The 26,340-nt window shown below is 35.7% G+C and overlaps 1 protein-coding gene across 4 annotated transcripts in view; it reads left to right on the top strand.

Moving 5' to 3' along the window:
• Positions 1–26,340, top strand: part of CADM2 (cell adhesion molecule 2) — a 627,326-nt gene that overhangs the window by 394,415 nt on the left and 206,571 nt on the right. For 3 of the 4 annotated variants that reach the window (XM_090120991.1, XM_090120994.1, XM_090120985.1), the window contains exon 2: positions 3,205–3,231. The exons of the other annotated variant lie outside the window; for it this stretch is intronic. In XM_090120991.1, the coding sequence (XP_089977117.1) occupies positions 3,205–3,231 (27 nt within the window). The remainder of the gene's footprint in view (positions 1–3,204; positions 3,232–26,340) is intronic. 4 annotated transcript variants of the gene reach the window in all.

Genomic DNA, 26,340 nt, shown 5'->3' with positions numbered 1-26,340 from the left:
AAATTTTTCTGTAGTGTGCCTCTCTATTCACAATCAATTTCTTAAGAAAAATAGGGCCAAACAGCTCAAAGAATAGCGCCTTCAGAAATGTGTTCAGATTTTTAAACAAATGCCTGAACTTGGTGAAATATTTTAAGTCATTGCCTTTCCTGTTTGTCCAGTTTCTGACTGACTTGTTAGGTTGTCCAGATAAAGTATATACCAACCAAATAACCTAAATTCCAGTTTTCAGCTTACATTGTACCAATAAATAATTACTGATTATTCTAATTCAATTTAGTTGTATTAAAGAAGTTTCAAATTTAATCAGTATCCTGATAGTATACTACTTTGAGAAGAAGGAGGCTCACTGCCTTGGAGAGTTTTTATCTTTAGTTGTGCAGGAGGGAAGTCACGGTGGAGACAAATGGAATATTTTATCTCCATTTTACAAGTGGTTATGTGAAGTGCAGAGAAATAATTGACTTACTGAAGACAGTATGAAGTACATGTAGATATTGCAAAAGTAATGTTATTTCACGAAACCTACTGGTCATTTGTAACTGACTCCAATGGCTTGAAAAGCTGAGCTATCCTGTGTCAGGTGTTCTAAGCAAGAGATCAGCTTCCCTCTGCTCATTTTCAGTGTTAGTGATGCTCAATTGAAACGTGTCTGTTTGTTTCCTTCTATGACCTTCCATGTAATAATAGGATGAAGAGATGGATAAAAATTTTCAAACATGTAGTTTAAAAATAACATTCTCTTTGCATACATCAAGAAGGAAAATAAGGAAGAGAGAAAAAATATTTCACCTTTGGAAGAAGAAATACCGACATCAATGACAATAAGAAAAAGGAAATTTTCTTCATGCTAGGTATCAAAAAAATGGGTCACTGATGGAAACGGCTCCCGCTAGTTCCCTGCAGTAAGCAGAATTATATTTTGAAAGACATTTTGTAGCTAATTTGGCTGTTGTGCAGTTTGAACTTTACGAATTGACTTGTAATTGGACCTTGCTGTCAATGGAAAAACTTACAAGTATTGAACATGACATTTTTAAGAAGGTTACTGTCATCTAGTTCTCTATCAGTGAATATGCAGAGTGTTATAATTGGTCTAACAAGCTTAGTAACCTGTCCTACTTCCACTTATGCACAACCTCATTTCTGTCTTTTCTTTATTTACTAATAGATGGTAGGTAATAATTCTTTACCTAGTGCTCGAGCTTCAAAATAAAGCCATCTAACCATAAAATTGTTGGATTATTTTAATATCTACATATATACATGCATATATTTAATTTTTTGTATCACCATTATGTATGTGTATACATGTTTTTTCTGAACAATTACAGTACCTATATAATTTTCATGTACGTATTTTATATATCTTTGCATTCTGAATGAATAAATACAAATTCTCTTGTTGCTTTTAAATTACCTGGGGAGATTTTCTCCAGATCTTTGTTAAGTTTAAATCATCATTCTGGCCTGAATTGATAATGTCTTCACATGTGTATTATTCTCAAGACTGAGAAAGAAAGTGAAGAATAAGAAAATGAACAGTTTGAACTCAATGGATTCATTATCAACTTATATTTGCATGAAGGAGAAACTATAAAATTAGAATGGCACCATTAATTTTGCTTACTGCTGAAGTGATATTTAGTGTGTGCAAGATTTACTGGATTTTTTTGCAGCTATGTCTTGTTAAATAGCCCTATGGAAAATTAATTGTAAGACTGTAGCACTGTGGAAGTGTATGCATTTGTTGTACCTCCCCACATCAGTGTCATTCTGTGGAGTAATGTTGATTTCATATATCACGGAACTGCTTTATTAGTTTTGTTTTCCTGAATAACAGTGACAATGTAGAATAGTGCCTCTGAAAGTAGAAGTGGGATCTGTGAAGTTGAACAAAATCTAGAGAAATGACATTCATAAAATTAAAAATCAATTCATTTTTATTTTTTCCCTAAAATTTCTACATATATGCAACTTGGACATCAGCACCATGCTCTCCTTACTTATCTTAATAAGGACTGATTGGTGAGACACTACACTGGTGAAAAAAGGAAGGGAGAGAAAAAAGACTGAAAACCAACATGTGTGGAGGAGATCAGCAAAGAGAAAACAGAGAGAATTTAGTCTTTCTCCTTTTTCTATGTATTCTGATCACAAGTATAGCTACCTTTGAACTGTAGTATAGTTCCATTTTACAAGAAAGAATTAAATTATGAAGAGGATTTTGAGAAGAGGAATTACGATTTCTTTTTCTGGAGGTACCTGTTCCATGAATGCATTTTCACAATGCATGTGAGAGTTTAAAGACTTATGGATAGTATATTTTATGTAATTTACAGCTAACAGAGTGTCTATATTTACTCTTCAGTTTCTGATTAACATCGTGTAACATTAGCCACGAGCCTCAGAAAATAGAAGATAATTATTTTGCCAGTTTTGGAGGCAGGGAAGATGGAAGTTGAATATTTTATGTTCCTGTCTTTGCTATTATGACTGTGTTGTGCCTTTGCAAATAATGCTAGTATGAAGCAGTGTTGCTTTGGGGGACATAAGAAAGGCTGTTCTGTCTTCTTTTTCTGTGATTTGGAATGTTGGTCACTGCTAAAATATTGTCTGCTCCGTTTGCTTTGCATATTCATTAACATGAGTGGATGCACATTCAGGGTGCAAGAACAATCTGAAGATACATGCTTCAATGAAGAAAAGCCAATGATTGTATAACATAGACTGTGAATAATTGAAGTAACTGCAGTTTAACTGATGTTTACTCTAAATAGCTTTACAGGACATTTACATATCAAGAAGCAGGAACAAAAGGCTGACATATGATGTGTAGATTCTTCAGAATTAGCTTTTAGGAAGGCAAATTGTGCTTTCAATTTAGAATTCAGAAATCCGTGTTGGTATGCTCTCACCTATATGTGATTAATGTACATGATTTTTCAGTGGTCACTACCATGCTTCTTCAGAGTGTCTTGTGATATTTTTCTAAGTGTAACAGCACAGGTCTTCTGACAGAATCATAGATCTGAACTTTCTTGTAGAACTGTACTGTCTCAAATAGGTCAAATAATCCTAGAAACAGTGTTTGTTAGCTTTGAATCAATAGTGATAAAGTTTCTCTGTATTCTTTCTTACTCAAACTTCTATCTAATCTATCTTTGTTCTCTTGTTCTTGTGCAATCTTTTCCTTGCTTCCAGTGGCTGCTACAAAGAACAAAGCTAGAGGTGAGTTCCTGCTTGTGCTCTTCAGTGTACAAAGCATGGTTATGCAGCCTGCATATTCTTTTTTTTTTTTTTCTGCTGTTCAAACTGACAAAGATATTTTTAGATCTTATGGTAAATTTTTTTTTTTTTTTTCTGTCCAATTTTCTAATTTCCCAAAGTTCAGATTATTTTCATTGTTTATTAGTTACCACTGTATTAATTTTGCTGGATGTTTAAATGTAGGGGATTTTTAGGAGAAAAAGAAAACCAAGTACATATTAGTTTGGTTTCCAACTCTCATTATAGTAAGATAGGGATATTAATGGCATTTTAATAGGAATTTGAATATTACATAAAATTGCTCATAAATATGTAAATGTAATTTATAATTTTTATCTCTAGAAGTAGTCATAAATATCTGAACAGACAACATAAATGAACATAAGTGTCTCCTAAGCAGCTCCCATCTTTTCACACTATTATAATATGATCATTGCTATTTTTGATGATGTGCCAATATATAAAAGTACTAAGATTTCTACAAAGATTTACTGTTTCAGGCCAGCAAGGTGATAGTCACAAATCAGTGTGACAATGAAAGAAACTTTTCAGAATTAAACATTTAAGGTCAACTGTGCCAGAACCATTTCCTGAATTTCAACAAAGCCATGGCATGGTAAATATAATCTGAAGAGTATATTTTTAAGTGCATATACATTATAAATGTTTGCATACATGTGTATCTATATATACATACATATGTATCTGTGAACAAATATTTTTGTAGAAAATCCTGAAAAGGCATATTTACTAAAATCTACGTGAAATTTCTGGTAGATAAAGTTGAGTTGCTTCATAATCAAATGGCAGATTTAAAAAGAAATATTTATGCTTGGATAAATGAAGTTCAGGAGTTAAGAACTCTCACATTCATGGTGTTTGTTAATTATATACATAGGTTGCTCTGAAACTAATGCCTTCTATTTATTTTGAAGGAAACTACAACAGATACAAAAAGCTCAATACCTATTTGATAGAGCAAATGCCCAGCTACAAAATGCTATTTTTCAACACAGCCACTACAGTTAGCCAGGCGTTTTTGCCAACAATGAACAAGAACCTGCATGCCATACTCATAAAAATCTGCATCAGTGGAGGTCACCCACTGTCACCATTGCTGAAACATGCCACCCACCACTTCACTGTGCTCACAATCACTGATTGGTAATAAATGTTCAGCAAGCATCAGTGAATGTCAGTGGGTGCCATTTTTCTTCATGGGGGAATTCATTGACACACCTTTGCTTCATACACATTTGCATGTCAGACTGTCCCTCTGACGGCATCTGTTGCACTGCAACAAAATGAAACAGAATACTGGTGGAACAGTTTGACCTCTGCTGCCGTACCACCAACATCCACCTCTGTCATCATGGTCAAGTATAATAAAATAGGAAGCATCACTTTTGGAGCAGCCCTCATAAGTTGTCAGGCTTGGAGATATACAGCAATAATAATGAATGAAAATGAAATCTGACTGGTAGTGTTTATGTACTACAGTGATTAAATCAATAATTAAACTCTAGCTCAGGTTTTTTATATACCTTTGCATGGCTTTCTGTAAAATCGTGGCTTTTTTTCTTTGCATGCTTTGGATGTCATGAGCAAGGGAAAAGGATAAAATACAATTCATGTGTTTGTGCATGCTATGAAACTAGCTTTAATCTTTCCCATATTGTCTTATATTCTGCTGCGATACTGTTTAACAGTGGTCAGGAGCTTAAGACCTTCATAATCAATGTTAAAAACAGAAAAACAAAATACATCAATGGTAGTAAACTTTCAGAACAAATAAGCATAATCTTGTAAGTATTCAGCAATTTTTCCATGTACCCATATATTGCCATTCAAACAAAAACTGCCCTGCAGGCATAGGAATTACAAAATGAGTCAGAAGTACTCATAGGCCCCACTCATCTATGAACATTAGCACATCCTTATTTCAGAAATGCACTTGCATATTGAATAAAAGGCTGAATCTATATATGATAAACTGGGTTTGATGCTGTAATAAGTAAAAATCTTGTAACCAGTAGCTATGCATGCCTTAAAGAGTCCTCTTAATCAGATGCACTGTGCCTTTGGGGAGTCAGCTTTTCCTTTGGTCCTCAATAACTTCGTGGCAAAGGTGCCCAATATCCACCAAGAATTCAGTCCTGTATGTCATATCTTTTACCTCAGAAACATAGAACCCATCTTTTAATTTCCTGTGGCGGAAGACAAAATAGCTGACTTAGTGCTTTTCATATTGCTTTGTCTAAGCTGCAAAGAGGGATCTGTTCCTTCTCCCTTCGAGGTAGAACATTTTACTTGTAGGCAATTACCAAACCAAATATGGCATTGGAAACAGCAATTCACAGCTGAGGGAATGCTTTTTTTTTTTTTTTTTTTTTTGTGGAAAGAGCTTCTCTTTTGGCATATATCTCCCTGAATATCTCAGGCTATCTGACTAAGGTTGTTTCAGTGTGTAAATACTGTTCCTTAGTGTGCCAGACCAGATTTGTTGAACATGAGGTATGTAAATGAGCATTTCCTCTATCAAAGCACCAGTATGGAGACTTCTTGAACTCTTAAGAAGTGGTGTTGTGACATCTTGGTTGTGGTATTTCTGTCAGTATCTTCTGGCAGCAGTTAACGCAGGTTTTCAGGTCCCTGGTTTTATCAGAGCTGCTAATGACACATCAGTTCTCACGCAGCAGGTGAGAGAGGGAGGCCAATTGTCTTCATTCAAATGTAATTAGTTGAGGAAGGGAGTTCTGTGCTTCACTTTTCCACTTCTCTGATACACTCAGTGTCATCTGCTATTATAAAGTTATTTCCAGAGCTGCCCCACTAACCTTATGTAGCTAGACATTTGACATTATAACCCTTCAAAATTTAGATAGGTGCTTGTGACAGTTGCTTTGGCATTGGGAACGGCATTAATGTGTGTAGCAGTATTATATTAAAAAAGTAAATTTTGGAAGTCAGCTACTGTTGCAGAAGGAGACGAAAGTCATCCCTCTGTTGTCTCTGTGTACTCCTTCTTGTTTCTAAAAATCCAGACCCTTAAATTAGAAATAGTAAATTCCCAAGAATTGTGCTATATTGAAAGAGGACACTGTTTTGCAAAAGGGGAGATGCAACTGCCTTCACATTGCAAGATTCATACTATCCATTCTATATAAAACTATGATGATTAGAAGCTATTTCTGTCATTTCCCCCCATGTTTGCTATGTATTAAGTTATATCATTACTTTTCTCAGGGAGAAATTACATTCATATCATAGTCCCAGTGATTTGTACAACTACACTAACTACACAAGTATATATGTATTGGTAATGGATTCTAGGAGATGTCGTATTGGTAGCTCAAAGTCTTTTCTAACTTAAAACTACACTTGCAAGTACTTTAAATGCCTATCACTCCATTTCACTTTCCTCACCAGTTTGATATTAACACTACTATTCTTTGTAGCCTGTTGGGATTTTTGAGTTACGTTTTTCACTTGTATTGCATCTGTCTTCCAAAGAAATTGTCCTTATTTTTTTAGTTCCACAGAAGAGCACTTATTCACTTTGTCAGCTCTTCTATAAATGTAGGGGTATGTTGTATCTGTTTTACTTTTAAAAGAGAAGACAAATCAGAAATGTAAGACTAAATTTAACTTTAACAGTGCTACTTAAAGCATACATCTCAGTTTCTAACAAAAATCATCACAGCAGTTGATTCTGTCTAAATGCACCTTTTCCAAGAGGCAAAGATCACTCTAGACTTTATTCACTTGATTTATATTGTTTGTCCTCATTATATCGATGAAATTGGTATTGGCTTTTTTTTTTTTTTTTAAGTTTAAATCAGAAGGGATGTGTGAAGAATATTGTGCAAATATACTCTAGTATTGCCTAGATAGTTGTGTAATTACTTATATTATCTTTTATTTAGGAATCAATTTATTTTTTGAGGCTTTACCAGACCTTTTAAATGGTCACATTCTAACCAACCATCTCTTTGATTTTCTTATAGTATATGGTAAGATTTATTGCATTGCCCTACATGCATATTTGTTTTCTTGGTAAATAATAGGTTTTTACTTAAAACCAGACAAAACAGGTAAACTGTGTTGAATATTATTCCCTGCATGGAAGGCATACAGTTTAAGTCTTTTCTTAAGAACAAATAATTAGTCAGACATATTTATTATTTGAGGTAAAACTATCCTGAAATTAAGCTAGTAATGAAACATCTGTTCATGGGAGAAATAGGATGAGATAAATGTACATAATGGAGACCCTAATCCTGCTATTTGTCTTATTTGCATTATTTTCACAAAATTCTATTTAGTTACTGACATCAGTCAGTCAACACTTCTGTTGCTACAGAATTTTTTATTGAGGGATAGATAAATCTGGATATCATCTGCATAAAAATGACACATTGCAACATTATGGAAAAAAAATGAATATACAATCTAGTGGAAGTATATGGATGTTGAAAGTGTGAATCAAATGTGGAGCCTAGGGAAACTCCATAACTCATGGTAGTTTGAAAGAACATTTATTTATGGTTACAAGCTTTCTCTTTAGAGATGTGTAGAAATGAAAACCTGTCAAATTTCACCTTTAATACAAGGTTATTACAAAAAGCTTATCAAGGCTGTGGTAGCAGCGTAGTATGATCTGAAGCCAACTGAAATTTTTTGGATATTCCAGTGCTATTGAAATAAGAGTTTTCCCCAGTGGTTTTATTCAAAAGCGTTAAACTTTCTAATGATAGAATTTTCTTATGTTACATTTAAGATATTGAAAGCTCCTTTGCAAATGATAAGTGATTGCAATTTTAGAGGGAGAACGAGGAAACTAATGAAGCCTTAATAACTATTTCTTTATTGACTCTTTCATATTTCCTCCCCTGTAGTTTAGTCACTGCTTCTAGTATATAACCTCTGAGGTCCAGTGCTTTTCTTTGCTGATTAAGTCATGTCCAATGGCTAACCCTGTGAGTTTCAAAGGTCTGAATTTCATTTTTAGGTCTGCCACAGTATTCTACTTTGATTTCTCTTGGCACTTAAGGCCAGATTTTTTTCCCATATGCAACAGTTCTGATGGGAAGGGAAGTGGTGATGAAGAATATAATCTGAAGCTTGTTGGTGAAGAGAGTGCATTGGAAAAAAGGTAGATTTGAAATGCCCTTAGTAAGACAGTAGAAGTGCTTTGTAGGTCTGCATGAAACACGTTCTTCTTTTCTCAATTCTGCTGTCAATAGTAACAGAAGAGCAGATATCTGAAATGAATTTAGGTAGGCAGTTGGTTTTGTTTGCTTAATGTTACTGCATTTCTCTTGTTCTTGTTCTGTTTTGGTGAAAAGCATATGACATTTTCAATGCTATTATTAGCCTCTGAATATATTTATTTTTATTCACTTAAATGCAAAAATTAATTTTAGATCAAGGTAATAGGTTATTTCAGTTTCACTAGTCCAGCAGATAATATCAAAATTAATAACGTTAGGATCTCAAAAAATGATAAGTATCTATTTCAGTACATTATTTATGGTATTTGTCAAAAGAGATAAGGAAGAGAAAAAAATAGGTATCTGTGCACTGAGTTGTTTTTTCTTGATTGTTTTTCAAGATTCACAAAATATGTTGTGTTGTTTCTTTTTTCTTACAAATTCGAAGTGAGTCTCAAAAGAAGAGAGCTGAAATAATAATGACAGTAATAGTTCTTAACAAAGTTGCTGGCTGCTCTTTACCCTTTCCATTTATACTTGTGAAATACTTGGCCCCCGCATCTGTAAGATCTTACCAATATTGAGACAGCTGAGATTTTCACATAATATTGTATATACACAGTCCAAATGCTCATCATTGTAATTACAGCCAGAATCCTTTTATCATTCAAGGTCCCTACATACTAAGAAAACAGCCAAAATATGAATCAATTTTTCCTTTCTCAGACTGAGAAATGTTAGCGGCACAGGAAATAGCAGTTATACAGTCCTGCGTGTCCCCTTTTCTGCTTTTAAAACATTTTATTTCAGTATTTTTCCAAAATAGATATAAACAAAGCAGCTGTTTTGGTAGTGTAACGTGCTCATTAAAATTGTAGGTCACCATGGAATAAAGCAGTTCTGGCAAAACTGAAATAGCAGAGGAAAGTACAAAGCCTCTCTGAAAAGAGATCTGTAAGGGCAAGCTAATGCTGTTGACATGCCCTATTCATTCTGGAGACACCTACCCTGAGCCATGTCAGTCATTACTTGGTTAAATAGTTTAATAAACAGTTTAGAAGAATTTGCAATGGAGTAGGATAAAATCTGTTTCTGTCCTTGTGAAAGGCAACACAGTTATGGGAGAGTGGCTGTAGGGAGGATGTTTCCTCTTCTTGTGGTCTTGGTTATCATGGACTAAAGCATTTTGTCATAACTCCTCAGCCTTCAAGTAGGGGATTCTTCCCTCCACTAGTGTTAAAACAAATTCCAATAGCTTTTTTTTTATTATTATTATTTGAATGCCCTTGTTTTGTTAAGTATTTGGGATGGACTGTCAGAAGAACATTATTAGGAGAGCTTACCATACTCGAATAGAACTCTGCTGAGAATTTATATACCTTATTTGTTATCTAAATAAATCTACTGTTGTCAAATGATATCAAGCATTGAGTCTTTATGGCTATCTGCAAAGAATTTTCATGGGCAGTGCGCTGTATTTCATTTGCAAGTATTGTGAACATTTGAGACACAGACACTTATTGTTGTGTGCTGGTTCAGTGAAGTCGGTATTCAGATTCCAGCCTGAGAAAACACATTACTTTGTGTCTTGAATTTCTACTTAAGTTCAATGAAAGGAGTGGAAATAGTGAGTGCCCAAGGCCTCTTCACCATATTTTTACATGCTTTGGAGTTGGTGGCTGCAGTTTCCTAATGTCTGACATTTCAGTGTTGCTGCTGCTTTGAAGCAGGCTGTGAGCTGCTTTTTATCTCAAATATCTAAAATCTTCAACTTCTATTGAAAGAAAATTTGATAATATACCTAAATGCTAGAGAAATTATGCATATATGTGAGTTAGAGCAAGCCTGACTGTTATAGATGCTTTGTAAAACACAAAGTTTTCTTTCAGGCTTGCCTTTATTCCAGGATACTTCTTTAACCAAAGGAAGTTGTGAGAGTGCTTTTAAACATGGGTTTGTTTGTTTTAAACATGGTTTGTTTGTTTTTTTCTTTTCTCCTCAAATGCTCTTCTTAAAAACATTAGGATTTACTAGCTCCGTTCTCAAAATCTCCTTCTTAAATCTCAGTATGAGATCAAATTTTCAATGAATTTGTTTTACTTTTGTGGTCATTGAAACATGGGTGTTAAAATGGCTGAGGTTCACTACTGTTGATGTCATTTGGTGATGTATACTAATACTAGCTTGGTAAGGTGGTTCAGGAATAGGAACAGAAGAAAGGAAGTTAAAATTTCAGTGTGTGTCATCATTATTTTATAGAAGATCTCGGTTTTTTTTCTGAAGAAGCGTTATTCCGTGCATTGCTTTGGCATTCTTTCAAGGTCTGAAAACATCAAAATCTTCTCCATATAGGCTGCATAAAAGGAGAAAGTAGTGGAAAATTGGAATTTCCTTTTTGGGCACCTGACTGTATGAATTCAGGTCTGGAAGCTAAATATTGTAAATAGTAAATAAATGGAAAAAAAAAAAAAAAGAAGAAAAAAAAAGAAAAAACATGGCAAAGAGTTATAATGGCAATAACTCTGAATAGAAAATTTAGTAATAAGAAAGCAGCATTTTAAATGTTGGATCTCTCATCTGTTATATCAATATGCTATTCATAGGCTTCCTGAAGAGCTAATAACAAACTAGAAGTCATCATTCCAATCATAACAACCTCCTAGGCTTATTATGTGGTTTTGTAAAATAGATTAAAATCATTAAAATGCTGTAACATGAAAAAAGTCCTTCAAAAGGAATTGATCACGAGAATTTAGGTTTACAAAATAAATTTGAAACTATACAAAGCTGTTAGAAGGCTGCGAAAATTGGAATGAGAACAATAAAAAGGAATATTGTGTGACAGCTGCATATCCAGTGGACCTTGGCAGCAGCCTCCAATAGAGGATCTACCTAGATTTTGCAGGCCTTGATGTGCCTTACTGCTGCTAAGAGAAGTAACTGTCAGTTTGGCAAATTCTGTTTTCTGTAACTGTAACTGCTTTGTTAGGCAGTGTAAACAAAGGTAAGACTATAAGCTCCTGACTGATGTCATTGCCTGTGTATGATACAATATCTCCAGTCCATCTCCCAGTCTTGTTTTTTGTTTGTTAACTTTTGCTGACAGTACTGCAACTCCCTTTCATGAAAGGGGCAGTTCTTCTCCTCATGCTTTTCCTACTAATTATTTCTGTACTGGATATAAAATGTGTGTGGTGCTTCAGGAGAATTATTTCAAATGTTTATTGTAGTTGGATTTAGAAATAATTTTGCAAAATCATTCGTTTCTCAAGCTTCTAATTTTTACTTTTTCATATCATACTTAGTAGCTGCCATAAATAAAAACTGAATAAAACAAATGAAATCTTGTCTTTTTCCTCCATTGGTGCTTTGCTGACCAACCCCCAGCTTCCAGATGTCTGTCATCTGCAATCAGTTTGTGTCTGTACTTAATTTTCATTCAAAACTATTTGTTTTCATTTGTTTTGAGGAATAGTAATTATTGTATTTATTTGTCACTGATTTCTGAAAATGTAAAGTATGCCAGCTAATGCTTTCCAAATAGCAGCTATAATGTAGATAGAATATCAATATCAATCTCTGTGTTGATGTCCACTTACATTTTAGGAATCTACAAGTGTATAAAACTAATGAGTTAAAAATTCATCATTCTTTTCAGATAATGTTATGTAAAGAAATGAATAGGCTTTCTTCCCATGCTTAGACTTCTCTTACAGAATTTAATTTTTGTAACGATTACCATAATGGACTGTCCATCCCATTCCAACAATAAATGTTCCCCATGAGGCAAACTAATAAAATAAATGCTTTTCCTGAGCAGACATAAGAAAATTCCTCTGATCTTTGGCTTATTCTCTCTCCAGAAGCCCAGGAGAAAAAGTGAGCATTGTAGCACTGCTGAGAGGTTACATGTTCTGGCTTCTAGTATACCAGTTCTAAGAAGCAAGTTCTGAAGTCATAGAAATGCACTCTGCTAACATTTTCATTTACATTCAGGCAACTTCCACTCTTGCTAATATCAGTATTTGCAAGGCAATGTGCTCTGCAGAGGTATTAACTAACAGTTCCTCAGGTGTTGGTCCTGCATCCCATCTTATTCAATATCTACAACAACAACCTGGATGAAGGGACAGAGTCCAACCTCAGCAAGTTTGCTGATGATACAAAGTTGAGAGGCATGGCTGACAAACTTGAGGGCTGTGCTGCTATTCAACAGACCGGACAGACTGGAGAGTTGGGCAAGGAGGAACCATATGAAGTTGAACAAGGTCCAGTGTAGAGTCTTGCACCCGGGGAGGAATAACTGCCTGCATCAGTACAGCTTAGGGACTGATCTGCTGGAGAGGAGCTCTGCAGAGAAGGACCTGGGTGTCCTGGTGGACGACAGGTTGGCCATGAGCCAGCAGAGTGCCCTTGTGGCCAAGAAGGCCAATGGTATCCTGAGGCCCATTAACAAAAACGTGGCCAACAGGTTGAAGAAAGTGATCCTCCCCCTCTACTCTGCCTTGGTGAGGTTACATTTAGAATACCGTGTCAAGTTCTGGCCTCTCCAGTTCAAGAAAGACAGGGATCTCCAGAAGGAGTCCAGCAAACAGCTACATAGATGATAAAAGGCCTGGAGTGTCTCTCATATGAGGAAAGGCTGAGTAATCTGGGTTGGTCCATCCTGGGGAAAAGAAGACTTAGAGTGGATCTGATAAATGTTTAAAAATATCTAAAGGGAGATGGGAGGCAAATGGATGAGGCCAGGCTCTTCTTTGTGGTATGTTGTGGCAGAACAAGGAGCAATAGCCTAAAACTTAAATTTAGAAAATTTCATACTGGCATGTGGAAGAGCTGTGTTATGGTAGGGATGATGGAGCACTGGAACAGGTTGCCCAGGGAGGTTTTGGAGTCTCCTTCTATGGACATATTTAAGACCTAGTTGGATGCCTATCTGTTGTAGGTTGTATGGCTTACTGTAGAGTACCTCTTTTAGCATGGGGGTTGGCCTGGTGATCTCTTGAGGTCCCTTCCAATCCCTGCGATTCTGTTATTCTGGGATCCACCTACCTGCCAGCATGTTCTTCTAGTTCGTCATTCCTGCTGTTTTTTTCCCCCTACCTTATGGTATGATTCATTGTTTTTTCCTAATACCATAGAGTGCAGTTTAGTAATCTTCTGCTATTGTTACTTTTGCAATATTCAGCTACCATTTTGATTTGTGTCAGTCATTTGCGTTAGTTGTCAACTGTTTTAATAACTTTACCTCTTTAAAAATAGATTCTAGTGCTTCTGTGAAGAGCAATATATTATTTCCCATGACAATTTCTTAAAATCAGATGTCATATCAGAGATTTTTTTCTGTAAACCTGTCAATCTTAAATGAAGCACGTTACATGTTTTCCAAAATACATGAATATATGATTGACTTTTTTGAAGTATAATACTCTTGCCCTTCGTCTGCTTTTTGAAAGCAAACTGTGCAAAGTATTCAGGAGTGTAGATAGCTATATGAGATGTTTGTGATCAAGCCTAATTCCTTGTTACAGTCATTAAAGTCTAATTCTTTGTTACAGCCATTATATTACCTCATCCATTATGTGCATGTTTCTGATTTTTTTATTATTATTTTTTTTAATCTAATTTTAGGATTAGGGAAACTGAACCCTCCCCATGTCAGGCACATTTTTCTAATTTCTAGAAGCATCTTCTTCACATTTTCATATGGCAAGGTTATCCTGTATTTTACATTGAACATCATATTCCTTTTTTTTTTTTTTTTTTTTTTTTTTTTTTTTTTTACCTTCTTTAGTACTATGGAGTTAACTAAATGCTTTCTCTTTTTTCATTTTTGGTATTCAGATATTTTTAGTCTCTCTTTTTTTTTTTTTCTTTTTTTCTTTTTCTTTTTTTCTTTTTTTTTCTGGGATGGCCTTTTCCAGTGTGTTGCAGTGTGAATTGACAGTGCTTGAATGAGATGAGCAGAATGGTGTATAGTGTTCAGCCTGGCTTTTTATTAAACATTCCTACAACTATTAGAAATACTTTGATTGTTTTGTCTTGTGTTTTCTTTCTTTGAAGCTTCTTTATATTGGTTGTCAATAATTGTGCTAGTAGTTCATATCTAGTGATAAATGGATAGATTTGCCTTCTTCCTGCTCGGTTGTTCTCAGCTGATGAGATTCTGGAGTATAGCTGAAGTTTTGATTATTAATTGAATTAATCCTTGAGCACATTACTTTTTTTCTCCTCATTTCTATTACATCGGTCCTAAAGATTATCCATTACTTTCTGTGAGAAGTATCAGTGTTCTTCTATGTGAATGATAACTTTGAAGATTTTGACATTGTCTTACTGATGCTGTCATGTCTGTTAATACTAGCACAAGTGGTATAAAAATGAAATAGTGAAGACTAATTAATGACTTCCTCCAAGATTCTTCTTCCTTTCATAAGCATTTCATGTTTCTTTACGTTTCCCATGCTGGTATCTATCTTCTGCCTAATTTACATGCTGAGTGTGTGAGATCTCATTCTAATACACTTAAATAAAGATAAAGCTACTAAGCATTTATTATCTGCCAGTAATCAGATTGACCTTGACTGATTGTGTTTGTTAACTTCATATTAATTTGCTGACCTTGGTTGACTATACCAGTTTTTCTGATCATTTCTTTCACCTCTTCCAAGCCATTTCCAGGGAGCAAATTGGCTCATCCTGGCCAATCTATACAAGATGACTTGATGGTGGATTTATTAGGTAGGGTTTTCTAGTCAGGACAATTGTTATTTAGTAAGTGTACTGTTGTATAGTGGTGATTTTTAAAAAATCAAGTGGTGGTGGTGGTAAAACAGCAACAGTGACATTGAAAAAAATGCAAATTGTGTCTAAACTACTGTAAATTATAAATATACTTCATATATAATGATTTCCTGATGGATGATTTCAGGTGTCCTTCACAGATGCATAATATTGTACACACGTGTATATTGACTGCTTAGACCCTGGCCTTAACACAGGGTTTATTCCTGCCTATATTGTCTTTAAAGGACCTTTCCTATGCTTGGGGCAGGAAAAAAAAAAAAAAGAAAGAAAAAAAAAAGAAAAAGGTAGGAGCAAAAGCTGTGTGATTTCAAGCTAGAATGCCAAACTCTTGAGTTTCTTGCATTTTTGGTTTTTGTTTCTGATAAAAATTATTTCCTATGATTTGCTGCTGGAATGGTAATTAGCATTGCTGAGGTGACTGGGAATATCCTTCTTCCCATCTCTGGAAGTCTGTTGATCTTTGCACTTCAGCCTTCACTTAAAAAAATGATGAAACTTTTATTTCACATCGTAAGAGATGTTAAATGAAGTTTCTTCACAGATTCATCTGTGCTCCTTCCTTCCTTCCTTCCTTCCTTCCTTCCTTCCTTCCTTCCTCCCTTCCTTCCTCCCTCCCTCCCTTCCTCCCTCCTTCCCTCCTTCTCTCTCTCTCTCTTTTTCTTTTCTCTCCTTCTTTCTTTCTCTCTTTCCTTTTGTGTTAAATACAACACCCACAAGTTGAAACTGGGAATAAAGAGCCTTGCTTTGAGAACATCCTGATAAACATTGCTGCTAGGGCATCTCTTTAGTGTCCTGTTAGTAAGAGATCTTGCTATTGTTAGCACCACGTCCTTTCTGAGAGGTATCTCACAGAGACATATATCAGCAAAATTTGTAATCACTCTGACTTTTAGCATTGTCAAAGAAATCTGTCTACTGCACAACCAGATCTAGTTCTAAGAAACTGGAATAATTCTAGCTGCCAGCTTCTTCAAAATCATTTTGACCCAAACAGAAATCTTTTCTGCCTTCCCTTTTTTTCTATATAGTTGCTAGTAGAACCCAGCTAACTGTATTAGTTTTCATTAAAAACTATGCTTTTCCAGTCATTATTGCTATTCCATCTTGCCTCTCTTCCTCCTGTAAAAAGTCAGTTGTCTAAAGCTCCTGTACTTTGCTGTCCCTTGCATCAATGTGCAAATATTTTGCTTGCTTCTTATTGGCTCCCTATTTGGATTGGGTGCATCTTTTCACTAGGATGTTTTGTATAGACAAGTGTCCTTCATATCTAGCTTTAGAATTGTTTTTCTCACCTGTTTAGACTGCTACGGTGATAAATCTGAATTTACTGTGGTGCCCTTGTGTACTTAGTGCCTTCTTTCTAAGTGCTAAACCAACATTTGGAGATTACACAAATACTCACAATCATCTTTCTTCATTTCTTAGTTTGAAAAGAATCCTGTTGAGCAGTTCAGCCTAAATAATAGAAAACTGCTTTGAGGCAATCTCTCCTTTGAGAAGGAGTTGTGTTTCTAGTGAAAGCATTCCAATTTTATATTTTTTTTTAAGTTCTTTTCCTCAAGCAATTTACTGCAGTTGGTTGTCTTTGTTATATTCCCTTCTTTTCTTCTTTACTTCCTTTATGAAAAACAGGAAGAATTATGACCCAGATTTCTCAATCATTGCTGGGCTTATTTATTTATTTCTCATCATACTTTGTTGTTGTATTTAACAGTGTGCTAATTTCTGCTAACAACGTGTAAACATCAAAGTGCTTGACTAAACATAGAGTAAGAAAACAGTCTGTGGATTATATAGGACACATTACTAATTTCTTATGAAGTAATGAAAAAATGCTATTGTGTTACAAACAAAAGCATGAAGTTCACATGTTTCTGAGAAAATTGTCCAGATTTTGAAAGCTATTTTATTGACAAAAATGTATAGGTCAGTATTTTGGCTTACTTCTCTGTGAGAATATGTATTCACCAATTACCTTTCCTTGCAAATAAGATTTCATCTCTCAGGTGATAGAGGAATTAAACCAAAGATTAATCTGTCTGAAAGGGATCATGCTATTGCCAATCATTTTTATATTAGTCATGTTAGAATATTACCAATGTGATTTCATTTATTAATTTATTTATTAGTAGAGTTGTATAGAGTAGTTCCATATTTCCTTCAGATTCCTGAAGGGAAAAAAAGCTTTGCGGTTGAATGAGTGTCCAAACAGGACTTTTTACATCCTGGGTGGCATGCAGTGATTGGTGCAGCCTTTTGCCTTCTCTCATTTTATCCAGTGCCAGTGAGAAGTAATGCCAGGTAACTGAACAGTGTACTCAGTGAAGAGGAAGTGAGCACAGTAGTAATGGGCAAACATCTTCTGGTCAGCTCTTCTTGTGTCCCAAAGTCCTAAAGTCAGACAGTTCAATCAGCAGAGTACACCTATGTGGCATGTGGACAATAATATCCCTATAAAGATCTTTGTTATTACAGCAACTTGCATGAACTATGCGTTGAGAACGTATAACGTGTTCTAGTTGCAAAGTCTGCGATTTCAATGAAAATCTAGGCTGCTGAGTAAGGTCCTGTTTACTTAACAGTAATGCAAGAATAAGGCAGAGTTAAAAAATAGGTATCGATCCTTATATGACATAGCAGATTGGATAAATTGTATCTTGAGTGGATTGGGGTAGGGTGGTTGAGATGAAGGCAGTATTCCTGTGAGAGATTTGTTATAACACTGACAAAGGTGGCAGAGATTTAAGGTTTGATTTTTTTAGGAGAACTGAGGTTTCATAGGAAGGAGTGCAGAGAGGTATGACTATTAGCTACAATTAATTTTTGAAAAGCTTTTTTTTTTTTTTTTTTTTGTAATGGGGACTGTTGACTGTTACATGTTAGAATATATTTGGTGAATTTAGAAAAGCTGTATCTTTTTCTTCATTTTTCAGTTCTATAGAGGGAAATTTAACAAATTTTCAAATGCTTTATTATTTCAGAATGGAAAGTACTATAAATTGGAAAAGTTGTTTATCTCTGGTAAAAATGTTATTACTACAGCAACTTAAATCAAGTTCCATGTGAAAAGAGGTTTTAGCTATGACGGGCTGCATTTAATATGTTCATCAGTGTTTATGACAACAGTATTTGTGCTTTTCCATTCTCAGCTCTAAACTTTTTCAGCAAGAGGAAACCACTAATTCCTTCTGTAATGCAGTGCAGTTTTTGTCCAATCTGTGCAAGAACTTAATTTGAAGAAGGTGCACAGCTGTCTCCTGTGGAGAAGTAAAGAACCAGGTCCTGTAAACATTTGCCTATGCTTAAAATTGACATTTACGTGCTTAAAATTAAGCCGATAATTCTCCTGAAGTCAGTGAGTCAGCCCATATGTTTAAACTTGAGAGTAAATTCAATGTAAGTGTCTGAAATATCTTAATTATTATACCATGTTTATAATAAATAAATGGCTCCCTTGATGTTGGGTTGACTTTTGTGCTGGTACATCTGCCAGTGTCTTTTTTTTTTTTTTTTTTTTAATAAAACCAGACAAATAATTAGACAATACAGAATGATTTGAAACGCCTTGTAATATCTTAGTGCCTTAGCATTAGATTATGAACTGAGCTTCAAAAAGTGGTCTGAATTCATCAGAATTCATGCAAGATTATCTGAAGTTATTTGATAAAGAGTTATTTGGTATAAAGAAGCCTTGTGATCAGAAAATGTGCTTTCCAAATAACCATGCAATGAAAAAGTTTATTGTGAAGATGTTGTTTTTTGTTTGTTTTTTTTTCCCCCACACTTCCCCCCTCCTTAGCTTACTAAAGAGAATCAGATCATGCATTTGTGTATATTACAGTACCTGATCAGACAGCAATAGCAGAAATCATTGGTTCTTTCCTCCCTTTAGTGACCTCAAATGTTTTCCCTTGTTAGCCCAAGGTTGCAACATCTATTTATTGCAACAAACACTTGTGCCTCATAAAATTGTTTTATTGAAGTTTCTTGTCAGAATTGGTGTTGTTTAATGATTCTAATCACTGTCATGTAGCAGGCAGTGTTGTAGCCTGGTAGGAAGATATCGCCCTTCCTGAGAAATTGGCACTTGAATTAAGTACTCAAAACATTATTCTAAATCTGCTCTTTTTTTGTCACTTTCTGTTCTTAGTTGGTCTCCCTTGTGCTAAATAAATTTATTAAAATGTCTCTCAGGTGTTTTTTGCTTTTTTTTTTTTTTTTCCTCCTGGTTTTATCCCAGTACTTTTTGTCACAGTTGGGGGCTTCTTGTTCAGTTTAATAGCTAGCCATTTAACTGATGTTTTTTGTATGTCTTATGATTTCTCTAGTTTGATCTTCCTTTTTTTCATTTCTCACATTCAGTCTTCAGGAAAAAAAAAAAAAAATGTTGTGTCTTCCTGTTTTCTATGGAGCATGTAGAATTGTTACATATTTTTTCTCTCTCCCTCTTCTCTTGCTGCTCTGTCTCTCTCCCCCTACGTCATTTTTTTAAATTTACTTTCTGTCTTGAGAAGAGTAAAATTTGTACCGCATGTACAAATTTGTAAATCCTTAAACATTTTAAAATGTTTGTTCTCTGTTGAGATATTTTTATGTGCTGGAGTCTCATTGTTAGCTTTTGCTTTCGTTGTCCAAAAGAATAGATACCAAGGGGGAAAAAAATAGGATAATACAAGTAATTAAAAAGTCATTATAACAATTATTATAGCAGCAACCAGATTACTATTTGTTTAATATGTGTAAGTATTGACTTTATTTTAATGTGTGAGCATTAATGTAATGTGGAAAGTATTAATAATAAGGATGAATGAGAAACAGATATCTTGGAGCTTTTGAAAAAATAATAAATGCCCAGCATGCTGTTTTTAGTCTGTTTTTAAGTTAGTACATTATGATAACTGTCCAGTCAGTCACTAGATCTAAAGAAAGACTATTTTAGAAGTATTTACATTTTTATTTAAAGATGTTTAGAAAGGTAGTGAGATAAAATAAAGTGAAGTGCACCATGGAACAGAGCGCACAGGTGGTTAGGTCTAATGGATGCTAGAGTCAAGGCTCCAAATACCTCTCTTCTTTTTATATCTGATTGTTATCATATTGCAATCAGAGTTGAATGTAAAATGCAGAATCTTTCCCTGTATTAATAAAATTATATCAGGTAAGAAAATACTAAAAGTTATCCTACACATTGTTAGCATGAACCCCATTATTCTTGGGTGTCAGCTCAATGTATCAACTCTAGACTGAAAAGAAAAAAATAAGAGAAAGCCCTAAATTCAAGGACTTCACAAGTTTTTTACCCCACTAAAGTTCTAGTTTTTGAAACCCCAAAAGTCTGACAATAGGAGGTTGCTTACAAGCTGAGCCACCTGAAACCCTGTAACTGCTTGGCCAAAGCCCCACATCTCATTGACCAAAAAACTTCATGCTGCTTTGGAGCGCTTCTTTCTTGAATCTTATTTCACAGGTCTTTGGAAGGTGAGAAAAGAGCTGAGCTTGCTGCAATCAAAGCTGGCAAGAGGTTTTGTTTTATCAAAGCAGAGCTCTTGAACACTTCCTCAGTACCATGCTTGACAGGGGTAATTGAAATTCCAGTGTGGTCTTTGCATCTGCTGGGCTGATGTCAAAGCATGTTTGAGAGGCTGCTGGCTTCATTCCTTTAGCTACCAGGGGTGGTGTGAAGGTATGGATGTCCAGGAAGACTAGTAGTTCAGCACTGCAGCATAAAATAAATCAAATTAAGAGAGAATTTGGAAGGCATTTTAAAGACTTTAATGCATTTTCATTTGTAGGATCCTAATAATACAGAAGACAAGCTTATTCTAGGTAATCAGTTCATTACTACTGGAAAAAAAGAGGATGTTTTTCAATCCCTTCTCTGTAATCTGGTCAAAGCCTGGTGCCGCTGTTCTACTTCTCTGTATTGGATTTGACAGTTGAAAGCTGTTACAGAAAACAAAGCAATACAGCAAGAAAGTTTGGTATACCTTCTTTGCGAGTGGAGTGAGATGGGGAGGGTTCGGGGGAGGGAGAAGGGAAGAACCCCAACATAAACAGCAGAGGATTTTGAATTAAATGTGGTTACACAGATTTTACATACCTATTAAACTGAACCAGATTTCTATCACTCAGGTTTTCCTGGAAGCGTTTCTAACTTCTGTACTGATTTGAATTTCAGACTTCCACCTGGTAGGCCTTCCCCCATCTGCCCAACAGGTCCTAACATTTTCCTTTTCAGTGTTGTTCTGTCACTTCTGTCATTCAAGTACTAAGGCCTTGTGGCTATAAAGGTCTCTGTAATAGTACTTGCTGGGCTGTTCAAGGCAAATTATCTTGCTACACATTGCTTCCCTATTTCTCTCTGCTTTGTTCCCTTGAGTGTGTGATGTTAGCTTCTATTAGGAACAAACTGTGTATCCTGGGGAAACATAATAGAAAAACACAGAATGCCAGTCAATCTGTAAAATACAAAGACGTGCTTAAAATGGCAGATGGGGACTCAGGGAGGAGGTGGGTTTCTTAGAAGAGGAACACTGTGAAGTAGAAGTGAGAGATCTTAGCTGGTGTCAAAAGGATGCCAATGAGTAGAAAGACAAGGCTTTTACAGCCAGTGTAACTTATGATTGGAATAAGCCATTTAGTCTTAAAACCCACTGAGCTTTGTGTTTCACCCATTGCTATTCACTTATCTGCAGTATGGTAATGTATTCATTATTCTTTGCATTGCTGTTGAATGCATTGCAATGTGAAGTCAGATTGTAGCGTTCAAGTTTGCTAAAGTGCTAGGTTTGCTTTTTCTCTAAAGTACTGTGAAAGGAAGCTGATTAGCTGATTATTTTTCTTCTAATACAGAATTCTGTAGGCTGGCCTTGAAAATACACAGATATTGCCTTCTACACCTCTACATTCATTCTCAGTTAAAAGAAGCAGCTGCCCTCTTGAGAGAGGTTGGACAACCTCAGGAAGTCTGGAAAATTGAGCTGAACCAGAAACTGTAGAGAAGTAGCACTACAAACGTATTTTATTTCCCATTGATTTCAATTTTCTGTCAAACAGTAATGATCACGGTGTTTTCTAGTGGGGTTTAACATCTATTTTTTTTAAGAATAAAGAACAAAAATGGCATACAGATTCCAGAAGATATGTCATTTAGCTATGTCAAAGAATGTATCAGGGACTTTAATGACCTAGTTTCCTGGTGAATCTCTAGGCCATTGCTTAAGTTAGGAGCATAGGGAAAATTCATTTCATCTTCAAAGACTTCAAGATGAGGTTTATAACTTTCTTAACGGGGAAAAAAAGAATCCTCCCTGCTGAAATGAGACAGATAAAGTTGCAGCCCAAGATGGATAGTTTTCCCTGAAGATTTGAAAATTTAACCACCTGCTTTAAATGAGAAGTTTGAAAAAAATGCAGTGTGCTGCAAAAAGAGAGAGATGAAGAAAATTATGTATTTTTACCTCAGTGTAGATCTAAATAAATAAAAAAGACTTTGGATTCTGCAAATAGCATATGTGCTAAAAAATATTTTTATATTTTAGTTGGAGTAAAAACCAGGTTAGGTATTTTGGGGGAAGACTGCACTCTTTAGTAGCACTTCATATGTCCTTGTCATACTATTTTAAGACAACTTGCTGCCTGTGAAGTATGTTTCACTATATTTTTATTTAAATCTCATAGCTTGCCTACAGATTTTTATCATTCTGTTTAGGAAAATGGTAAACTGCTCATAGTCACGTGTGTCCTATCCACTTATGTATCAGGTAAATAAGCAGGTTCTTCAATATCTTTATTGATGACCTGGATGAGGGCATTGAGTTCTCCCTCAGTAAGTTTGCAGATGACACCAAGTTGGCTGGAAGTGTTGATCTGCCTGGGGGTAGCGGGGCCCTGCAGAGGGATCTGGACAGGCTGGATAGCTGGCCTGAAGTCAATGGGATGAAGTTCAACAAGACCAAATGCTGGGTTCTGCACTTTGGCCACAACAACCTCAAGCAACGCTACAGGCTTGGGACTGAAAGACTGTGTAGAGGAAATGGACCTGGAGGTATTGATTGATGCTCAGCTGAACTCATGTTCATGTCCAGCAATGTGCCTGGGTGTGCCCAAGAAGGCCAATGGCATCCTGGCTTGCAACAGGAATGGTGTTGCCAGTAGGAACAGGGAAGCGAATGTCCCTCGTACTAAGCTCAGGTGAGGCTGAACCTCAAGTACTGTGTCCAATTTTGGGCTCCTCACTGCAAGAAAGACATTGAGGCCCTGGAGTGGGTTCAAAGAAAGGCAGCAAAGCTGGTGCGGGGTCTGGAGCACAGGCCATATGAGGAGCGGCTGAAGGAGCTGGGATTGTTCAGTCTGGAGAAGAGGAGGCTCAGGGGAGACCTTATTTTTCTCTACCTGAAGGGAGGCTGTAGTGAGTCAGCCTCTTCTCTTCTGTAACTGGTGATAGGACTAGAGGGAATGGTTTCCAGCTGCACCAGGGGATATTTAGGCTGGACGTTTGGAAATACTATTTTTCTGGAAGAGTGGTCAGGCAGTGGAATGGGCTGCCTGGGGAAGTGGTGGAGTCACCGACCCAGAGGTGTTCAAGGAACATTTGTATTTTGTGTTGAGGGAGGATATGGTTTAGTGAAAACTATTGGTGATAGGTGGATGGTTGGACTGGGTGATCTTGTGGGTCTTTTCCAACCTTGGTAATTCTGTGATTCTGTGACTGAATAGGTAGGGGAGTTTAGTTAATCATTTGATCCCACTCTTTTGGAACAAGCTCAATGGCAGCTGCTTTTTCCTTTGCCTGTTTCTCCACAGTCTTCTGTTGTCATCTTGTCATCCTATCTCCACAGCAGACTGTTGTCATCGTGTGTGCTCCAGATTTGAGAAGGAAAACCTGCAGTTTTTGTTCTGCTTTGGTTTCAGTTCTGCCTTTTAAAAATTCCTGCATATATCAACTTGTGGAGTTCAAAAGAAATACTGACTTAGGTTTGGAATCAGAAGTAGCATAGCCACAGCATAGCTGTGTTTCAAAATTATCTGGGCATTTTGATAGAAATGTAACTGGTGACTTCTGGATATCAGTACTTCAGCATGGATCTGGAGGGAAAGGTGATGAATTGAGCCTCATTGGACCACATAGGCATTCTCCACACTTTACTAGTACTTTAAATTCTCCCAAGTCTTGAATAAAAATGAACTTGTTCTGAAATGTCCTTGTTTGGGGAGAAGGAAAAGCTTTTCTGAAAATTAACTGCTTGTGAGGGAGGAAATTCTCAAAATTGATATGTTGGTTATATTTTCAAGTGCTCTTTCTGTTTGTGGAATTTAGTGCATCACTCAATATTTTTATCCAGCTGCGTCACTGAAAAAGGAGGATGTTTAAAAAAGAAAAAGAAAAAAAAGGAGGGAAAAAAGGGAGGTGAGGAAGACAATAATTTTGTCTGACACTTTTCAATATAACCATTTTTATGTTGGTATCAGTTCTTCACAAAACATTCAACCTACGAACAAAAGGGAGAAGATAATATTTTTTTCTCCTTATTGACTGGCTCCCAACACTTGTGCACAAGAACCCTAGCACCTTAGCATAGCTGTGGTATTGGAGCTTTCTGCATAATTCATCATAAAAGAACATGAGGCATTCAGCAGTCAGTTCTCATTCAAAGATGTTCTGCATTACTAGCAGCTCTAGTAAATATGCCTGCTCCATACATAATTTATGGTTTTCAACAGAGGTAGTTTTATGCTTCATAATAGGCTAGCTTTGATCCCTTAAAATTTGTTTGTAAATCTTGGAAGTTGGGTACAAAACAAAGACTTTAAAATCTTTCTTGCATTGCTTATTTCAACAGTCTTCATTTTCACATCCCGTTAACGAGGTTGAAATTGATTCTGACCCACTTTTGGGGAAATTAGCCTTCCTATAATGGATTTTGTGTGTAAGACTTTTTATCAGCCAATTCCCTCCACACCCAACTTGAAGTAGAGTGAAAATTGGTTTCGAAACCTTAGAAACCTTAGTGTAGTCTATTTTATATTTCTACTTAAAGAATTTATGTGTTGGGTTTTTTGTTTGTTTGTTTCCTGACCTGCAGGAGGAAAATGTGGGTAGACTTTGTATCCCTCTTTTAATGCTGAGATGCAATTAGACATCATGTATATCATAGATGGATATATGAGAACTCATGGAAAAGTGTAGGTTTTGTTTTGTGGGATAGTTTCCCTTTAAAATAATCCAAGTTAGACAAAATCAGTTGCATCTTTAAAATTCAGTAAGATATCAAAATAAGAAAATCAGTCTAAAAGGTTTCAGTTTGCTGAAACTTTAGTGATTTCTTTAATACCTTGTCTTTAGTTTGTTTGACATAACTTGTGCAACATGTGAATTTAAACTTCAAATATAAAAAGCAGTATTTTAAAAGCAAAACTGCATCTCTAAATTAAAATTCAATTCCTTTCTAGTGTTTCAAATACCTTAATTTTTTTTTTTTTTCTAAACAGAATGTTGCCAGACTCGAGGCACTTCTCTGAAATGTTTCAGTAGTGACATATTAGTAGTTTGTGATAGTTTGTTCTTTCACCCTTCTCCCTGTTCATCCATTTTTCTGTTAAATGTTTTATTTTGTTATTCCATTTCTGATTGTCACTATACGTCAGCCTATTGCCATTTGTTGTTGCTTTTTTTGTTTTGTTTTGTTTTGTTTTGTTTTTAAAGCTTTATTCATACCCAAGCTGTTTCAGCAAGAAATTTTAGAACTGACTAGTAATTTTTGGTGTTTCAGTGAATACTAAGGTCTGCCCTTTGGAAATAGGTCTCATGTATGTGTCAAGTTAGGCATATTAAAGACCCATTAAAATTGTTCTATGTTACTCATGCATTTTGTCATAGTCTTGTCTCTGTCTTCGTTGTGTTTTACTTATCTACACATAATTCTGCACAAAGCAGAGATTTAAATAGTCTGTCTGCAGTCCAACTCAGCTGCTCCACCTTTTTTGCCCGCTATATCAGCTTTCTGACTCTCACTGCACCAATTTATTCAGTATTGAGTAATGCTGGTCT

This window comes from Phasianus colchicus, chromosome 1, assembly GCF_987193195.1.
Source record: "Phasianus colchicus chromosome 1, bPhaCol1.hap1.1, whole genome shotgun sequence".
Taxonomy (NCBI): Eukaryota; Metazoa; Chordata; class Aves; order Galliformes; family Phasianidae; genus Phasianus; species Phasianus colchicus.
The sequence above is the reverse complement of the archived record's forward strand: the minus strand, read 5'-3'. Positions and strand labels throughout refer to the sequence as shown.